Source organism: Girardinichthys multiradiatus, chromosome 9, assembly GCF_021462225.1.
Source record: "Girardinichthys multiradiatus isolate DD_20200921_A chromosome 9, DD_fGirMul_XY1, whole genome shotgun sequence".
NCBI lineage: Eukaryota > Metazoa > Chordata > Actinopteri > Cyprinodontiformes > Goodeidae > Girardinichthys > Girardinichthys multiradiatus.
The window spans coordinates 6,265,849-6,287,079 of NC_061802.1; the positions used below are offsets into that span (position 1 = coordinate 6,265,849).

The 21,231-nt window shown below is 40.0% G+C and overlaps 1 protein-coding gene across 2 annotated transcripts in view; it reads left to right on the forward strand.

The window, feature by feature from the left end:
* The window catches only part of LOC124873343 (glypican-5-like), a 107,893-nt gene that overhangs the window by 29,942 nt on the left and 56,720 nt on the right, over positions 1–21,231 (forward strand). For both annotated transcript variants that reach the window (XM_047373913.1, XM_047373912.1), the window contains exons 5-7: positions 8,844–9,004; positions 9,890–9,949; positions 10,357–10,479. In XM_047373913.1, coding sequence (XP_047229869.1) covers positions 8,844–9,004; positions 9,890–9,949; positions 10,357–10,479 — 344 coding nt within the window. The remainder of the gene's footprint in view (positions 1–8,843; positions 9,005–9,889; positions 9,950–10,356; positions 10,480–21,231) is intronic.

A 21,231-nucleotide genomic window follows, 5' to 3' on the forward strand; every position in this document is an offset into this window, starting at 1 on the left:
TACAACTTGCACTTGGTATATGGATTAGGTTAATTATAGTGACTCGGCATGAGCCTCAAGGGCTTTGTTTTGAAAAGTTTGGCTTAAGGCAACCGATAAAAACCTCATAAAAGCATCTTAGAACCATTAACCAAGACTTTTACTACCAATGAATAACCAGAAATAAGGTGACTCAAATAACTGACTGTTCACAATTTATCTGGAATTGTATATGCTTTCTTTAATTGGTAACGCTTTTGCAGGGGGTAAAATTCAGCAACACATAATAACCAGCACATAATAATCAGACAATAAAAACTGAATCTGTGATGATTTGGGGTTGTTTGGTTTTTGGTTTCGGATTTTTAACTTTTCACTGTTCAAGTTTTGAATCATGTTTCTGTTTATTTTCCTGGTCATGCTTTTGTTTTGTCGTCTTGTTCATGTTTTGTCAAGTTTGGTTTTCGGATCTGGTTATGCTTTTGCTTCATGTTTTTCTAGTTTGTGTTCAAGAGTCTGTTTTGCTCCAGTCACGTTTTGTTCTGTTAATTAAGTTTATTCAATTCACCTGCTTCAAGTTAATCTGTCTCCTTGCTCCGCCTGGTTTTCACGCCATATATTCACACCTGTTCTGTTAGTCGTCGCGGAAACATCTCTCATGCTCATGTCTTGTTCTAAAACCAAGTCTTGTCTTTTTGATCTTGCCATGCCTGTCTTGCCTGCCCGTTTGTTTTGTTCCTGCCTCCTGCTGAGTGTGAGTTTTTGTAATTAAACCTTTTCTTCACTTACCATCACGCTGCCTGCTCGTCTGCATTCTGGGGTCCAATATCAAGTAAACCGTGACAAGAATCAATCAATCTAATTTTTGCCTAATGCTGAAACTGATGAGTTTGAAGTGGAGACTTTGAAAACGGAGGCTTATCCATGCACTTGATGGAGATGAATTCTTTGGGGAGGCAGCAAATGGATTTCTATGGCGGAAGGTAACTAAAGTCGTCCGTTTTTCTTCCTCTGAGCAGACAGGCACTGATGCCCCAGGTTTCAATGGTCTGTTACTGATGTCTTGAGTCAAGTAAAGTCATAAACATTGTTGTTATATGCCTCAATAGTCGGTAACTTCCAGAGGCTGAGGTGTTGAAGGAAACCCTTGAGGTATAACTAAGGTTGGTTCAGGAACAAACTCAGAGCAATCAGTTGTTCACCGACCAAGTTCACTTCAGTTGTCTGGGTAAAAAGGCAATAGATGAAAACAGATTCTCAATTTTGAGCCACAGTCCTTTCAGGACACACGGGTTGATCCTCTTTTCAATGCAGATTATCAGCGGGGCTGTGCCTCAGGTCCTCTGATTCATCTTTAGCATCTTCCTCTGTCTGATCTTGCTTGCTGGTCTTCTGCGAGGAAACATCCAACCAGTTCCTCTATTCTTGCCTATTTTATAGAACATTTTTGCCACACGCTTATTGGCCAGTAGTTGTTGCCATGGCTGTTTCATTGGTTACCTGTCACATAAGGTGATCTTTTCATTGGAATGTGAAAGTCGTGTGCTTTTACATCAGACATGAACCATCTTCACCTCAGTCCTGAGCCGTCTGCTGACCTCTCCTCTGACCTGTGCCCTCGCCTCAGTCATTAGCCTTGTACAGTAAGCTATGGCTCTCACTTTCCCAAATCCTCAACATACAGGTCCTTCTCAAAATATTAGCATATTGTGATAAAGTTCATTATTTTCCATAATGTCATGATGAAAATTTAACATTCATATATTTTAGATTCATTGCACACTAACTGAAATATTTCAGGTCTTTTATTGTCTTAATACGGATGATTTTGGCATACAGCTCATGAAAACCCAAAATTCCTATCTCACAAAATTAGCATATCATTAAAAGGGTCTCTAAACGAGCTATGAACCTAATAATCTGAATCAACGAGTTAACTCTAAACACCTGCAAAAGATTCCTGAGGCCTTTAAAACTCCCAGCCTGGTTCATCACTCAAAACCTCAATCATGGGTAAGACTGCCGACCTGACTGCTGTCCAGAAGGCCACTATTGACACCCTCAAGCAAGAGGGTAAGACACAGAAAGAAATTTCTAAACGAATAGGCTGTTCCCAGAGTGCTGTATCAAGGCACCTCAGTGGGAAGTCTGTGGGAAGGAAAAAGTGTGGCAGAAAACGCTGCACAACGAGAAGAGATGACCGGACCCTGAGGAAGATTGTGGAGAAGGGCCGATTCCAGACCTTGGGGGACCTGCGGAAGCAGTGGACTGAGTCTGGAGTAGAAACATCCAGAGCCACCGTGCACAGGCGTGTGCAGGAAATGGGCTACAGGTGCCGCATTCCCCAGGTCAAGCCACTTTTGAACCAGAAACAGCAGCAGAAGAGCCTGACCTGGGCTACAGAGAAGCAGCACTGGACTGTTGCTCAGTGGTCCAAAGTACTTTTTTCGGATGAAAGCAAATTCTGCATGTCATTCGGACATCAAGGTGCCAGAGTTTGGAGCAAGACTGGGGAGAAGGAAATGCCAAAATGCCAGAAGTCCAGTGTCAAGTACCCACAGTCAGTGATGGTCTGGGGTGCCGTGTCAGCTGCTGGTGTTGGTCCACTGTGTTTTATCAAGGGCAGGGTCAATGCAGCTAGCTATCCGGAGGATTTGGAGCACTTAATGCTTCCATCTGCTGAAAAGCTTTATAGAGATGAAGATTTCATTTTTCAGCACGACCTGGCACCTGCTCACAGTGCCAAAACCACTGATAAATGGTTTACTGACCATGGTATCACTGTGCTCAATTGGCCTGCCAACTCTCCTGACCTCTCCCATAGAGAATCTGTGGGATATTGTGAAGAGAACGTTGAGAGACTCAAGACCCAACACTCTGGATGAGCTAAAGGCCGCTATCGAAGCATCCTCAGCAGTGCCACAGGCTGATTGCCTCCATGCCACGCCGCATTGAAGCAGTCATTTCTGCAAAAGGATTCCCGACCAAGTATTGAGTGCATAACTGTATATGATTATTTGAAGGTTGACGTTTTTTGTATTAAAAACACTTTTCTTTTATTGGTCGGATGAAATATGCTAATTTTGTGAGATAGGAATTTTGGGTTTTCATGAGCTGTATGCCAAAATCATTCGTATTAAGACAATAAAAGACCTGAAATATTTCAGTTAGTGTGCAATGAATCTAAAATACATTAATATTAAATTTTCATCATTACATTATGGAAAATAATGAACTTTATCACAATATGCTAATATTTTGAGAAGGACCTGTATGTTCTATTCCTGTCTCAATCATCATTACACTTGCTCTTAAACAGAGGCTTTAATTCCTATGTTGTCACTGCTCAAACTTTTAGTTACAGCATTTTCTCCACTTACAGTTTAAAGCCATTACCTCAACTTCATCCTTTCTTGTTCATACATCACAAGTGATTATCAGTACTTTTCTTACACATATATTTAGCAAAAATCAAAAAACCTTATTGCATTTCTATTCATCAATCAAAAATGTAAGAATCATAATTCCATCCACAATCAATGATATATGATTAACATTATTCTCAAAGAAATCATCCTTTATTCTTTTTTTCATGACATCTTATCCACGTTGCACGATCATTATTCATTTAAAACTCTAAAGATTCATCTCTCAATTCATCATATGTAATTATTTTTGTCTCAATCATAGTAATACACTTCTGTAAAAGGAAATAGAATGAATACACTGACTCTGAATGGGCCCCCCAGTCATCACAGCTTCAGAATGTAAACATTTACTGATTTATATTTCAGTCAGTCAGTCAGTCATTTTCTATACCGCTTCTTCCATAGCAGGTCGCGGGGAAACCGGTGCCTATCTCCAGCAGTCTATGAGCAGGAGGCGGGGTACACACTGCACAGGTCGCCAGTCCATCTCAGGGCAACACTCAAGCAACCAAGCACACACTCATTTTATTTATATTTTATTGATTTGATAATGATTATTTAATTCATTTCTGCATGGATGCATAAAAGGATCTCACCATGTTTTGACATCATGAAGCTAGTTTTTTTTGTTGCTTTCAATGCTAGGCTAACTGTGATAGCCTTTGCATACCTTCTTGTGTCCATGAACATGAACCTCTGGGACCGCACAGACCATTGTGCTCTCTTTTAATACTATTTTTAGCAGAGCTGAAAATAATTGTTCACTTTTCACTACAGCCCCTTAGGAGGCAATAATACGCAGTTTATACACTGTTCTTAGATGTAAAGAAGAAACAATAAATAAAAAGCCGGTTTTGTTCCAAATCCTTGTTCCATTGTTCCATATATTTTTTATACTTCCTCATGTCAGTTTTCACTGTAAACTCACGGAGACTTAATAGGGAAATTGAATCAAAGGGTGCTTCAACAAAGTATGAGTTTAAGGGTGTGAATATTTATGCAACCAGGTTACCAGGAGCTGTTCTATTTTTGACATTTCCCCCCTATCAGATTAGTTTTTACAATGAGTTGCACTTTAAGTTTTCCATCCATTTCAATTCAAGTATTGCAAACTAAGAAGTTTTTCAGATGCTCTGGTCCAGAGATGACAACTTCTCTCCTGTCTAAATATAACTGAGCAATATACAAATTGGTAATAGTAAAAAAAAATCATACTACAACTGGGAAAAGCTTTAAAACGATTTATCATGGTCAACTTTTTTATCTTATATTACCAAATTTATCAATGTTTTTTGACACTTCTTAGAAGCTCACTATTTCTAAAGTTAAAGTTATACTCAAGCCTGGGAGATAACCCTATCCACTTAGCAATATGGCCAATTAGCAGGGAAGTAAATTGTCTCTTTTTAAATAATAGTTTTCAAAGTTTATAAAGCAAATACGAAGTTCTAGTTAAAAAGGAGTATGGGGGTCCTGAGAAAAGCTGAGATCCTTACAGAGCCGCTCTTTTTACTAGCCACAATTTAGTCAAAGAAGATCCAGCAGCACCAGTATAAATTAGTGCGAGTGAAGGTTTTGTCAGATTTGATGATTCTAAAAAAACCTTATAAAACAAACACTGCTTGTCAAATCTACTATTGTATTCAAGATGGCGCCGACGATGGCAGCCTCGGAGCTTCGCTCTCTCTGTGTTTTTGTATTTTGTGTGTTTTTATGTTTTTCGAGCCACAGTACTGTGGTGTCATTCAGTAGAGAGGAACGTCTCAACATCAGAGAGTCCTCTCTTGGGTTTTTTTCACCATCTTTCATTGATCCGAGGTTCACTGACCTCCTAGCAAGCGGAGCTGCGGCGCTATACGGGATACTGCGCCGAAAACGGCGGAGGGGAAACGTGCTGGCGCGCTGGTAAAGCTCCGCAAAAGAGGACTTCGCACACCACTGCCTTCAATCCACATGGCAAATGTCCGCTCTCTAAACAACAAGATGGACGAGCTGCTTCTTCTCACCGGTAAAAACACAGACCTCCGCGGATCAGCGGTTCTCTGCTTCACCGAGACATGGCTGAGTGAAAACATCCCGGACCGCGCACTGCTGATGCCGGACTTCCAGCTGCTCAGAGCGGATCGCAGCGCGGAGCTATCGGGGAAGAAGCGAGGAGGCGGAATCTGCTTTTATATAAATGAAGGTTGGTGCAGAGACATAAAATGCTGGGAAAAACATGTAGCCCGGATCTGGAGTCATTTTCCATAATCTGTAAACCGTTTTATTCACCAAGAGAGTTTTCCTCGTTTATAATAATCGGCTCATATTTTCCACCGCATGGCTGCACTTCTGCCGCGGAAAAACATCTTGCTGAGCTGATTACAGACCTGGAGAAAAAATACACGGACTCTTTCATCATAATACTGGGAGATTTTAACAGCGCAAACCTCTCAAATTAACTCCCCAAATACAGACAGCATATTAAGTGTCCCACCAGAGACAAAAACACACTGGACCATTGTTACACACCTTTAAAGGACTCATATCATGCTGTTACCAGGGATGCTCTGGGTTTTTCGGATCATTCTCTTATCCACCTCATCCCAACCTACAGACAGAGACTAAGAGCTTCCAAACCCACGGTTCACAATGTTAAGAAGTGGACTGAGGAATCAAAGCAGATGCTACAGGCCTGCTTTGAATGCACAGACTGGACTGTTTTTGAAACTTCAGCCACGGACTTAAACCAACTAACTGATGTGGTGACATCATACATCAGTTTCTGTGAGGACATGTGTGTGCAGACCAAGACCTTCTGCACCTTTGGGAATAACAAGCCATGGTTTACTCCACACCTCAGGAATCTGCGCAGGGATAAGGAAGAAGCTCACGGCAGTGGAGATTGGGCACAGTACAGGCAGGCCAGGAACAGACTAACAAAAGAGATCAAAGCAGCTAAGAGAAGCTACAGTAATAAGCTTAAGAACAACTTTTCTACTGGTGACACTTCATCTATATGGACTGGTCTGAGAAACCTGACTGCCTACAAGAGCCCCCCCACCCGTCCTGAACAGAGTTGTCTCCTGGCCAACCGTCTGAATGGCTTCTACTGCAGACATGACAAGAAGCCATTCACACCTCAAATCATCCCCTCTACATCCCATTCAGGAACAAATTCGTCCCATAAAGCAACCAACCCCCCACCATCAGATCCTCTGCCTGCAATAAAGATCTCCGAGGAAGAGGTAAACAGGCTCTTTCAGCACATGAAAACAAAGAAAGCTGGAGGACCTGATAACGTCTCCCCATCATGTCTGAAAGCCTGCGCACATCAACTCGCTCCGATCTTCACAAGGATCTTCAACAAGTCACTGGAGAAATGTGAGGTCCCCTCCTGCCTCAAACGATCCACCATCATCCCGGTTCCCAAGAAACCCACCATCGTAGGATTAAATGACTACAGGCCTGTAGCCCTGACGTCTGTGGTCATGAAATCCTTTGAGCGGCTGGTGTTGAAGCACAGGCCCCCTGCTGGACCCCTGCAGTTTGCTTACCGAGCAAACAGGTCGGCAGATGATGCTGTTAACTTAGGTCTACACTTCATCCTGCAACACCTCGACCACCCAGGGACGTACGCCAGGATCCTGTTTGTAGACTTCAGCTCGGCCTTCAACACCATCATACCAGACATCCTCCACCAGAAGCTCACACAGCTCAACGTCCCAGCCTCCACCTGTCAGTGGATCAACAGCTTCCTGACAGACCGACAGCAGCAGGTGAGACTGGGGAGCATCTTCTCCCGATCCAGATCAATAAGTACTGGTGCCCCCCAGGGGTGTGTTCTATCCCCTCTCCTCTTCTCTCTGTACACAAATGACTGCACCTCATCGGACTCGTCCGTGAAACTCCTTAAGTTTGCAGATGACACCACTGTCATTGGACTGATCCAGGACGGTGATGAGTCTGCAGACAGAAAGCAGGTGGATCAGCTGGTACACTGGTGCATTCAGAACTACCTTGAACTCAACCCACTCAAGACTGTGGAAATGGTGGTGGACTTTCGGAGAACACCACCCCCATACACCCCCTCACCATCCTCAACAACAATGTATCGGCCGTGGACCACTTCAGGTTCTTGGGAACCACCATCTCTGAGGACCTGAGATGGTCTTCGCACATAGACACTGTTCGAAAGAAGGCCCAGCAGAGACTGTACTTCCTGAGGCAACTCAAGAAGTTCAACCTTCCACAGGAGCTGCTGGTCATCTTCTACACTGCCATCATTCAGTTTGTCCTGTCTTCATTCATCTCAGTGTGGTTTGGCTCATCCACAAAACAGGACAGGTCCAGACTGCAACGAATAATCAGGACTGCAGAGAGAATAATCAGAGCTGACCTTCCCTCCATCCAGGACTTATGCAGGTCTAGGGTCAAGAAAAGAGCTGCTAAAATCTCTGCAGACCCCACACACCCTGCACATAAACTGTTTAGAGTTTTACCTTCAGGCTGCCGCTACAGAGCATTGTTCACTAAAACCAGCCGCCACAAAGACAGTTTCTTCCCCCAGGCTGTTTCTCTGATGAACATTCAATAAAGTACAAAACAACAGCATACAGATGTTGAAAATGCACCTTTTCTATTAGATATGTGTATATTGTACATTGTAAATTGTAAATTTGTATATTCTGTAATGCAGAATATTGCATTGTACATTGTATATTGTACATTGTAAATTGTAAATTTGTATATTCTGTAATGCAGAATATTGCATTGTACATTGTATATTGTACATTGTAAATTGTAAATTTGTATATTCGGTAATGCAAAAACAGAACAAAAGAGCAAAGTGTACCGGAGTCAAATTCCTTGTTTGTATGCACGAACTTGGCAATAAAGCTGATTCTGATTCTGATTCTGCTTACTTGGATTTATGTTGCAGCCACTGGCACATACAGATTTTATGGTAGATGGAAAAACAGACTGAAATAAATAGATGCAGTAAGCAGTTAAAAGAAATGTGGCACTGCATTTTTAAATACTTTGATAAAATGAGGATGGCTTCTACAGCATCTTAGACAACAGGATTATGATCCTGAACAGACCACAGTGATCCACTACAAAAAAAAAAAAAATGAGAACAAAGCCAAAGGTCAGTTATAATCCCTTATTCTAAATACAAATAGTAAAATAAAAAAATGTGACAATTTTTGTAACAGCTACATGTGGAAAGTATGTCACTGACAAATTTGTTTTAGGACAATTGGTTGAAAATTCAACAGACAGATATAAAAAAAGAACCTTAAAAAGCATTAATAAGTTGCCTTATCAAATATGTCCATTTGTTTCTGGGCCTTTTCTTTATTTCCTCATTTGAAACTTGGAAAGATTAAAAAAAAAAAATTCTTCTTGAAAATTGATTAAATCTTTCAATGCAAAATGTCTCCTTCTCGGCAGGTAGAGAAGGTGTGTGGACCTCAAGTACCTGGTCACGTGACAATGGATACAAGGTCATCCCAACCACATGTTGAAACCCGTGCCACGTTACTCACTTCGGAAAAGTCAGGGTTAACTTTGCCTCCTTCCCCTCCTCGCCATTTGTGGACGGACTCTAAGAAGTATGTTACATCCAGTGCCTCCCAAATGTAATTGTAAAGTGTAAAGAAAACGGTACGCAGTATTTCCACTAATGGAAATCTGTAAAGTATAGTGTACATTTATGTTCAGGCCAGCTGAGTCAATGCTTGTAGAACAACCTTTTGCTGCATGTAAGTATTTTGTGGTATGCCTCAGTTTACATTTTGCACATCTAGAGGCTTCAATCTTTGTCTACCCCTCTTTGGAAAAGACTCTCAATTGTCTTTAGGTCTGGACTTTGACTGGGCCATGATAACACATGGGAGTGCTTTGGTCTAACCCATTCCATTGTTGCTCTGGCTGTTCACTGTTCTGTACTGAAATTTGAACTTCTGCTCCACTGTTAGGTCTAATGCAGCCACTAACAGGTTTTCTTGCAGGTTTGTCTTGTATTTATCTCTATTCTTCTTCCTGATCAGCTTTCCAGCCCCCACTGAAGGAAAATATCCATACAACATAATCCTACCACTAGATACCTGTCTGGTGTGTTCAATGGTCTTTATGATGCTATTTGTTCACTTATGTTCTCTAATGAACCTCTAAGACCATCATACTAAGACTAAATAAGACATAGGTGGACTCTGCTAATTGTTATTTATTTTTGTGACATTGGAGCTTATTTAGGAGTATCACAGTAAAGCGGGCCTGACTACAAATGTAAGCCGTAATTTTCAGATTGTTATTTGTAAAAACATTAGAAAACCATGTATCGTTTTCAATTCATTTTACACTTATGTGCATTTAATACTCTTTCAAGGCACTAAAATTTGATGTAATTCTTTATTTCTGGTTAGGACAGTATTTTAGCTAGGTAAGAGGAGAAGATATGAAATGTTTATACTGAATAGTACTTTCTTTGTCTGCAGGTCTTTCCCCCTTAAAGCCTCTAAAGGAGACAAAAGTCGAAGTCTGAAAAAACTATCAAGGTAGGTAATTAGATTTTCAAATTGTAAAGTAAAGTAACTTTTTAAAAGAGGTTTTAGCTAGCTCTTTTAGTTGTTTTTGTTTTAAATTTAGTGAACCTTTATGGTTAAATAACATATCGTATCCCATTTTAAAGGGGTTATTTGAACTAATTGTGTAATTTGGCAAAATTACAAAACCACTTAGCTCACCATCTCGATTGCTGTTGCTTTAAATCCTCCTTCCCTCATACTTTTGGTGAAAAATGAATGCTTTCAATATTAATGCATTTATAATGACAAGGCCCTCAACCTTTTATTTTGACACGAATCAAGTCTCTCAGATACAAGCTTGTACTAAATATTTCAGACTTATCATCACTGTCAACATTTCAGTCACTCAGCTGTGAACCAAAATCTGTCTTTTCCAGGGAATTCGAGATCTCCATTCAGCGATACCAGTGGTTTTTGTCTGAGTTGCCAGAAATGCTTTGTGAAAGTGAAATGGAGGTGGAGCAGCACACATGCTGGAGTGGTGAAGATGTTGTAGAAAGGTATGAGGCTTGCATTGTGTGTTTAATTTTAAAAAGGAGAAAAGCCAGCCTGACACACACTCGACCTCTAATATAAAATAATAAAAATCCTTAAAAAGGCCATATCCTGACTGTTTTTATAACTGAGCTCATTTGAGTCTTCATGTGCCCTTGGGTTCTCCAATAATGTGCCTGAAAAGGAATCTCAATCAAAGAGGGTGATTTGTGTTTATCATTGTATCATAAAATCACAACCAGATGTTGTTTATACTCTGACCACTAGATGGCAACAAAGTAATTCTAGTAAGCTCCTTGGTATGTACCATATATGCATCAATAGGCATCTCAGCTTTGTTTAGACAATAGTGTACAAGGAGTCAATCCTAGATTATCTTTGACATTTTACAGTCTGAAACATTACTAAAATTTCTCAAATGTAGGGCACGGCACATGGCGTAGCAGTTGAGCATGCGACCGATAAACGGAGGCTCCAGTCCTCGATACAGCTGTCCCTGGTTCGAGTCCCGACACCGCCAATCTGTGTTGCATGTCTTCCCTCTCTCTTCACCCCACTTCCTGTCTGCCTACTTTAAAATAACAAAAAATAAAGGCCACACTAGTGCCACACACACACAAAAAAAATCCTCAAATGTTTTTGGAAATGGGTAACTACAATAGATGTTAAATTAATTGTGCTCACCCCATTGTCATGGTCAGATGACAAGTGTGTGGGAGGGAGGAACAAACAAAACTGATCTTGTGAAAATAAAGATCTATGATTTTCTGCAATAAAACAATAGCTGATGAATCTTTCGCAGGGTCTACACTGTATATGCATAGTCATTGCAAATGAATACATCTTAGAGGGATGTCAGATTGGGATAATAACCTGGTGTTATGCAGCAACACTTTAAACTCTTTCACAGTGGTTTCACTCTGAAACATAATTAAAATCCCTTCATCTTTGAAAGAAACATGTACTATAAACAAAGGTGAATTAAGATGGACAGGTCCTAAAGCAGCAATGCATGCAGCAGCAGCAGCTTCCTTGTACCTTTCAATCTGTTCGAGATTCACTTTTCTGCGATGTTGTGGTTGGCATTTGTTTTCCAATATTTTTATTGTTTTTTGTTTATGGCATCACATGCAACTTAAATGGATTTTGAGAACCAATATCACAATTAATCAATAATCAGAACAGACAATTTTTTTCTCATACTCATAGCAACTTGCATCAATTATATATCAATTAAATGGATTATTATGAGATTTGGATATACATGTTCAGCTTTCAGCTTCTATAATGTTCATATATGATTTCCAGAGTTGAACAGTCTTATTTTTCCTTTTGCGATGTAAGTTAGTCTTTCTATACATATACATTCTGAAAGTTCTTGTGGTTGTTTTTATTTCAATCTAGGAATGTAAAAACTGTAAATTAAAATATTAGTTTGACTGAATTATTTACTTTCCATGACAATCTATGACAGTCAAATTGAACAGTCAATATAAACTTTAGTGGAGACTCTATGAAGTTGCCACGGTGGGGGAAGATGGGGAGGTAAATGGGTTGTTAAGGTTAGAGAGTTCGTTTTCAAAGTCTTTCTCATGGTGATTACATTGGCAGCTTAAACTAGTAACAAGACAAATGGATACGCACACGCACAAACTCACACATACATCCAAACACATCGCACACATGCTCTCAAAAACACACTTTCCTGCACAGAAACCAGCATGCCATACCTTCATATATGCAGAATGGATAAAAATATTCCTCATATAATATTCACAAATGCTAGTCCAAGAACACATTCAGGCCCAGAAACAGAACATTGACTGTTGAGTTTAACCAGATGATTTTCTTTTCTGGAGAATCTAATAAAGTATCACACTAAAATCTTTCTTTTCTCAGCCACTAAACACACTGGGTTGCAGTTGTTAGCAATGTTGCCTTTCAGCAAGAAGGTTCTGGGTTCATATCCTTTCTGCATAGAGATTGCATGTTCTCCCCTTGCAAGAGTCTCCGGGTTCCACAGTTTCCTACCACAGTCCAAAAATATGCATGTTGTCATTCTAATTTGTGCTAAGTAGTAGGTGTGTGTGGAGTGTCTGTGCGCATGGTTGTTTGTCCTTTGTGTCTGTTGCCTTATGGTAGACTGGCAACCTGTCCAAGTTGTATCCCGCCTCTTGTCCAGTGATGTCTGGGGATATGTACCAGTTACCAGTGACCCTGCATGAATAGGCAGATTTCAAAAATGGATGGAGGAATGCTGAACAACCTACAAATGTGAGCTTATAACTATTACAAAAGTAAAACTGTCATCTTTTTCCGTAAATGAAGAGATGGGTGTCTTAAGGGTTTATTAAACTATTACAGATTTTGTAACTTTAAAAACAAAAAAACGCATTCATTTCTTCACAATCCACCATCAGATACAAAAAATCTTGTTAAAAACGTTTTTTATTAACCATCTGTCATCATGTGTCCTTTTTGTTCTAATCAAAGGACTAGAAGTGATGTCGCTTTTGGCTTGTGTTGGACTGCAGCCAGTCTGAGGCTCTTTGACCTCTTTACATCTTCTTTTTCGTCCATCCATCCACCCACTGATTCATTCATCAGGCCATCCATTCATCTCTTCGTCCGTCTATTCAAACCTCCATTCATCTCCTCCGCCCTCTGACCCACTTCACTTACAAATGTCTGCGTTGGTGAGAGTATCTGTATGTGAGAAAAGACACTGGACGGCAGTAAATGATGAGAAAGTCTGAGACTGGATGATGTAGAAGAGGAGAGGACATTGCCTTTTCTTCCCCTTTCTTCCAGACTACAAGCTGGCATCGTTCTAAACATACTTAGCCCTCATTCTTGCAAATAAGACTGCAACACAAAACAATTATATCAAACCTCAAGACACTGAGCTAATGTATCTAAAACATTACTTTTTTACTACTGGCTTTAAGTGATTACTGCAAAATTACTGCATTATCTGTTACAAAGGTTAACAAATAAATGTTTCTCACAGCTGTATTTTAAGACATTTAATTTTAACAGATGTTGACTTTTTTATTTTATTTTTCCAATGATCAAACATTTAATCTATAACTTTTCATATTTTAAACAGAAATATTTTGAAAACCTATAATAAAAATATTGTCTTACAAGTTCTAAAGGTCTCATTTTTGCATAGAAGATTTTACCACTTAAATGTGGAGTTCCACAAAGTTCTATTTTGAGCACCAAGCTGTTTTCTTTATATATTTGGCCTTTGGAATCTATCTTAAGAGGATATAATATACTCTTATTATAATAAATTATATTAATATTCAAATATATTTGCCAACAAAGATGACAACTGGGGACCATTTGAAATATTTATTGCACTTGATGTCTTATTGACTTCAAACAATGTATAGTTGACTTGGTACTGTAAATCACTGTTAGATGTGAGTGTGTGCAATGGTTGTGTGTCTACCTGCTGGCATAGATGGACTGGTGACCTAACCAGGGTGTACTTCACCTCTTGACTGATGGGATAAGTTCCACCACCCCCACAACCCCAATAGAATTAAGCATATATGAAATATAGATTAAGTAAATATGTGAATAAAGTAGATATATGACTTGTTTAGATCATTACCACGATAACTAAATGCTGTCAGTAGTGCTGTAGGGCTGCATTTAAGTACTAGTTGGCCTGTTTGAATCACATGCTCCAATTTACTTGAGCTCGTTTTTTGTTTTTTTTCATTGTAAATACTTTTTTAACATCACCACAGCCAAAGTTTTAAGTGAGTTGAACCAATACCAAACTAATCAATGAGACTTGACCCCTGAAACAGGCTAAAGGCATCAAAATGCACTTCTTTTGTTCTCTGAAGAACTAAGTATTTTATAATTCTCTGCAAAGACTTCAAACATCTTTAATAACCCTTCATACAATCTACTTTGCACTTCTTTGGCATTCAAAGATATGTAGCTTAGGGTCAATGTTGCTTCAGCATGGCCTTTCTACCTGATTATGTAGCATACATACTAACCAGCTAAGTCAGTCTGTGACAGATGTTTTGAACATGTTGAAAAATTAGGCATCACGATAATGGGGACTCAGAGATTACAAGACTTTCACAAGATCTTTCACTGGAGCAACATAGTTTAATTAAATTTAGATTCAGTTACAACACACTTTTAGATAACATACATGACACAATAAAAAAACAAAACCATGGAAACTCAGTTAGGGATTATTTTTTTACTTGCTGATTGTTTAGTGTGTAGCTTTTTTGCTAAGCCTGAAAAGATGTCAGACACTTTTATACAGACGTCTGGGTTCTAAGCTTACTTGAATTTAATATATAACAGCAGTTTTTATGGCACTGCTGTAATATACAGTTAATTATGCCAAGGCTTATGAAAAGGAAAGCATGTGAAGTGGATAATAAATAGACAAACCAATTCCCATAGAGTGAAATCAGTCAGCAAAGGTTCTGTTAACATTTTGTTCTTAAAATATTTAGGCTGTGAAAGTTTTTTTAAATTAACAAATCACTCCAACACCTTTTTCTAAAAACTGCATATGGCTCATTTAGGGGAAACAGTGGATTGAATCAAATTTCAGATGAGTCCAAAACGTGGTAATCTTAACAGGAAGCCTTAGATGTTTTCCCATCGCATTTCAGGACACAATTGTTTAGTAGTAGTAGCACATTATTGGATGATTTATTGAGATTTATTGACATGTTGAGATCAACACATATGTCAACATCTTATGGGGAAGTACATTACATTACTTCACATAATAATTTTTATCATACAAATAAACTCGACACAGTTAATATTTTTCCATATTTCAGAATCCATATCTTCCTCACCTTGTGATGCTTGCCAGTAAGGACAAAAGAGAAAGCTACCCATTTAATGTGAAACAGCTCATTTGTGTCCATTTTGTGCTGATACTTTCAATTGTGAGTTTTTGCATCCAGAAGGGGGAAGCATTGCATCAGCATCCCAAGTATAGTCTTTCCCCTTCATTTAAAGAAATGCCACTACCCAGCATTACTTCTTTATGTAAAGCAATAGCTTGTCATACATTAGGAATGGCTGTTTATAAAGAAATGTATGTAAACTATGATAAAAAGATGATCTGGGAGTTGCAAATGAAGATAGAGAATACAAGATGTGAAACTAAGTGCTGTTTCTCCAGAACTATCAAAACCACAGCATATATTAGCAACACAGGATAACAAGAAGGGCAGGTGTATGCTTCAGATGTATTTGATTTTGTGTATGTATGTAAATATTTGTCTGTGTGTGTTTGTCTGTGGGCTTGGATAGCAGAGCTGGAATAACAGGAATGCAGCTAGATGTACAGCTAAGGATGTACATGTACCTGCATAAATAAGGCATAAACCTCCTGTAGATATTATTGTTAGTCAATATTTTTGTTTCTTTTTTGTAAATCTGTGTTTGTATAACACTATAAACACTTTAAAATGTCCTGTATGAATGAGACACATAAAGGAATCAGGAATGGATGCATGTGTTTGTTGCTATTGGCAGCCTTGAAGAATCCTATGGCTGCAGCAGTGCAGTGTTGTCAGGTTGGTGATTTATGTCTGGCGCCCTCTGGATCTTATTAAATGTCACTCACAGTCACATCTCGCTGTGTCTTTCCATGGCACAGCCACTGCAGTATTATCATATGGTGTCAAACACACAAGAGCCCTTCCATCTGTAATCTGCCAAGAAGCCCATTTAAAGGCCTGACAGCTTCCTGTACACTCAAAGGAGCAGCAGGTACTGGACAACAGAAAATGCTTTTGATAAGCAGATATATTTTTAAAAAATGTTAAAAAAAAAACATATGCCTTAGTCAGATTCAAATGCAGGTAACAAGATTGATCCTTGGGTGTTTCGGCTTTGGTTTTCATTTATCTGTATTTGTGATCACTTCGGAGTTATTTATTGTTGTTATTTCTTGCCATATTAGTTCATTCTTTGGTGTTTAGTTTTTTAATTTATTTTTGTTTCTGTTCTTTGTACATTTGGATTTATTTCTCTGAGATCAGTGTTAGTCTTGCTTCCTTGGTTAGTAGTTTTTGTTTAACGTTTTTCTCCAAACTTTCATTCTTGAGCTGTTTCGGGTGCCTTCGAACTTTAAACTGGTGTTTTAAAGTTACACCAGTTTTGGGAACCAAGCATAAGTCATCAACAGGGGGCATTACAAAACGGGGAGAAAAACGTGTAGCGAGACAGCGGAACTTGCCAAGCTGCACGGAAAGTTCCTTCTAATGCAAAAATAAAGCATCCATAAACTACAGTTCATACGGAATAGGAAACGGCAACTCCATACAAGAACAATGGTATGTACAATGTTTTCATCTGCATATGTTCAGTATCCACAAGTAAAACGGAAATGAGTTGTTAGTGTGTTTTTGTAAACATATAAATGATGTTTATACGGTACGTTCTATGTCTTCGACACCATTCCTGTTACTTCTACTGTCTGCAGCTTCGACCCACCCACAGGTGATGTCACTGTTCAAGCAGAAAAACCAAGTATTCTGCGGTGCCCAAGTTGAACCAGACTTTGCGCAATGAAACCTATTTTCGTTGGTGGAAATACGCGGTTTTAAATCACGTTTGGGAACCAGAATGAGCTCCGAACTGCGTTGATAGAAAGCGGGTATTTGTGTCTTCAATTATCTTTGTTAATTAGTCTCTCTCCCTCAGCTCCCTGCCCTCATTCTGCCACAGCTGTGGCACATTTCCGCTGATTAGCAATTTATTTGTTATTTTCCACTCCTTCCTCAGTATATAATCTCACTTGTTCTCATTGTTCTTCATTGCATTCTTCTGCTACACTGCCTGTTCTTCCATGAACTGCTTTCCCTTTCTCCTTATGTTATTATTAAATAACTCTTTTTTCACCGTAGTCCGTCTCTGCTCTTGGCTCCTTTTCAACAACACAATGACACCATCTTTAAGCATCTTTACCATCTTGAAGGTGTGCAAGGATAAAATTTTGCTCTTTAGGAAAATCATGAAGGCCAGTTTCAAGTTAGCCAGAGAGAAATATGGACAAAGACTAGGACTTCTGGGTTTGTATAGAGGAGCCAGAAGACATGTTTGGAATATTCCAAATACAGCTCGTACTTGTACTCGTCGCCTTCCGCTTTATCTGGGACCGGGTCGTGGGGGCAGCAGACTCAGCAGAGACGCCCAGACGTCCCTCTCCCCAGACACCTCCTCCGGGGGAAGCCCAAGGTGTTCCCAGGCCAGCCGAGAGACGTAGTCCCTCCAGCGTGTCCTGGGCCATCCCCTGGGCCTCCTTCCGGTGGGACATGCCTGGAACACCTCCCGAGGAAGATGTCCAGGAGGCATCCGATATAGATGCCCGAGCCACCTCAACTGGCTCCTCTCGATGTGGAGGAGTAGCGGCTCTACTCCGAGCCCCTATCTCTAAGGGAGTGCCCGGCCACCCTACGGAGGAAGCTCATTTCCGCCGCTTGTATCCGGGATCTCGTTCTTTCGGTCATGACCCAAAGTTCATGGCCATAGGTGAGGGTAGGAACGTAGCATTTATAGCATTTTAGCAAATACAGCATTTATAGAAAATAACCTACTGTAAGGTATGGTGGTGGAAGTCTCAATGTATGGGGATGTTTTGCTGCAACTGGACCTGACCAGCTCACCATCATAAAATCCACCTTGAATCCACCACCTCCTACCATGTTATAGAGGTGCCTTAAAGAAGAATGTGAGATTATGTTTAAACAAACAGCTGAAGTAGAACTTGACACTGAAATATCACAATGGCCCAAAACATATGAGCAAATCCAGGAGGCACTGTCTAAGGATTTGCCCAGACACACCGCCCAGATCTTTATGTTTCTGAGATGCTGCAGGGTGACTTGAAATGTGCTGTACGTGCAAGAAACCCCTCAAGCATCCCACAACTGAAAGTGAAATGTAGTCAGTGATGCATACTTTCTAGTTTAGTTGGCAGATGATTATTTAATTGGAATTTTAAAAAAAATCCAGCCTTATGTTGGGCCCAGCCATAGGTTGAGAAAAGGATTGAACTACACACAGAGAAGACATAGTTTTATTGGTTATTGGTGTTTCAGTTTTATTCTTACTTGTTTCTTTTTTTACAATTTTGTTTCCTTATTCTTTTCATTTTTATTTAGAGGTGGAGTTGAATGTTAACAGCCTAGTTACCTTTGCAGTTTGAGAATGCCAGTGCGCATTTGTTCAATCCATCTACTGTTCTATATTACCACAGCTCATCAGGCAAGTATCCATAAAACAATAACTTTGTTAATAATTGGCTTTGGTCCTTATTAATAGCTATTCATAGCCCAACCAAACCAAAGCACAAAACTTCATAATGTTGACTGGTATTCCATAACTCTTTATTGCTGGTACCAATATTTGTAGCTGAAAGGAGAGTTGTCGACATTGCTCGCTGACTGTGGTCATCCATATGGGTTGTTCAGTAGGTGGCAGTGTGTGGAATAACATACTAGCTGCATTATTGCCTAAGACATTCATGAAAATGGCTTTTAAATAGCTTTTCTTAGTAGTAGCCACTAGGCATGACAGGGTAACTGTTTAGAAGAACAATAATATGGTGTTGATTGAAGCTTAGTGTCAGAGTCTGAGTCTGTGTGTGTGTTGGTGTGTGTGTTTGTGTGTGTGTTTGTGTTTGGTGTACTTGTCTTCATAACCATTCAGTGTTTCAGTTGGTGCTGGAGTTCTCAAGTGTGCTGGATGACTGGTGACTGGCAAGGCTTTGCAATGGGCTGAGGCCCGATTTTCAGCTTCTTGTGATTTTAGTTGTACCTTTGAAGAATTTATTTTGGAATTTAAGCAGACATTTTCCTCAGAATTAGATAAGTCAGACTGTGTACGGCAGCTGCGGGCATTAAAGTAACGCAATAGACCCCTCACTGAGTTTTCAATACAATTTCTTACTTTGGCAGCAGCTTCCAGTTGGAATGATTGTGCTTTAAAGTCTGCATTTTTTCATGCCTTAGGCGAGGATCTAAAAGACGAGTTAGCTCTGGTTGATGAACCTACCACATTGAATGGAGTAATTTCTTTGGCCACAAGAGTGGATAACAGAATAAGAGAGAGAAGGAGAACCAGAACAGAAAGATCTAGTATTAGATCACGGATTAACTTTTCACCCATTGCTAAACCCACTCAGCCCTTAGCTACTGGGTCAGAACCTATGTTGATAGGACGCACCCGGTTAATTCCAGAAGAGAGACAGAGACGTAGACAAGCCAAGCAGTGCTTTTACTGTGGTTCTCCTGACCATTTTGTTGCCTCCAGTCAGCGTTCTCTCCGAGCTTTTCTGAATAGAGTAGTGAGGAGAATGAGGACATTGATCTATCACATGTACCCCCACAATATCATGACCTCAAGGGAGTTTTTAGTAAGAACAAGGCTTTGTCCTTACCACCCCATAGGACTTATGACTGCGCTATCAACCTTCTCCCTGGCGCCCCCTTACTATCTAGCAGACTATATAATATCTCTCGTCCCGAATAAAAGTCGACGGAGAATTATATTAATGATTCCTTATCTGCAGGAATAATCCGACCATCTTCTTCACCTCTTGGGGCCGGATTTTTCTTCGTAGGGAAAAAGGTTGGTTCATTAAGACCCTGTATTGACTATAGGGGTCTTAATCAGATCACTGTCAAAAATAAGTACCCTCTTACACTACTTTCCTCAGCTTTCGAACCGGTTCATGGTGCTACAGTATTTTCTAAACTAGATCTGAGAAATGCTTACCATCTTGTTAGGATCCGCCAGGGGGATGAGTGGAAGACGGCCTTCAAGACTCCACTCGGCCACTTTGAATATCTGGTCATGCCTTTTGGTCTATGCAATGCTCCTGCTGTCTTTCAGGTGCTGGTTAACGACGTGCTCAGAGATTTTTTCAACATTTTTGTTTTTGTGTATCTAGACGACATTCTGATTTATTCTAAGGATATTGAGGAACATAATCGCCAGGTTTGTCAATACTCCAATGTCTTTTGGAGAACCGTCTTTTTGTGAAGGGTGAAAAATGTGAATTTCACCAAACCTCTGTCACTTTTCTAGGATACATTCTCGAGAGTGGACAAGTATGATCTGACCCCGAGAAGATTAAGGCAGTCCTGGAGTGGTCTGTACCAGACACCCGCAAAGCATTACAGAGATTCCTCGGATTTGCAAACTTTTACAGACGCTTCATAAGAAATTACCGTCAGACAGCCACACCACTTACTGCCTTAATCTCTTCAAAGGTTTAATTTTCCTGGACACCTGAGGCTGAAGAAGTATTCCAGGCACTAAAGAGGAAGTTCTCTCAATCTCCCATCTTGATTCACCTTGACTCTTCAAAACTGTTTATTTTAGAGGTTGATGCCTCTGATATTGGAGTTGGGGCAGTTTTATCGCAGAACACTGAGGATGGGAAATTGCATCTTTGTGCTTTTTTTTCACACAGACTGAACAATGCAGAGAGAAACTATGATGTCGGAGATAGAGAACTACTAGCTATTAAATTAGCTCTTGAGGAATGGCGCCACTAGCTTGAGGGCGCAGAACATCCTGTCCACATGTGGACAGACCATAAAAACCTGGCTGACTTACAGTCGGCGAAAAGATTGAACCTACGTCAGTCCCGGTGGTCTTTGCTCTTTTCACGTTTTGATCTTTGTATTTCTTTCAAACCTGGACCTAAGAACACAAAACCTGATGCACTTTCCATA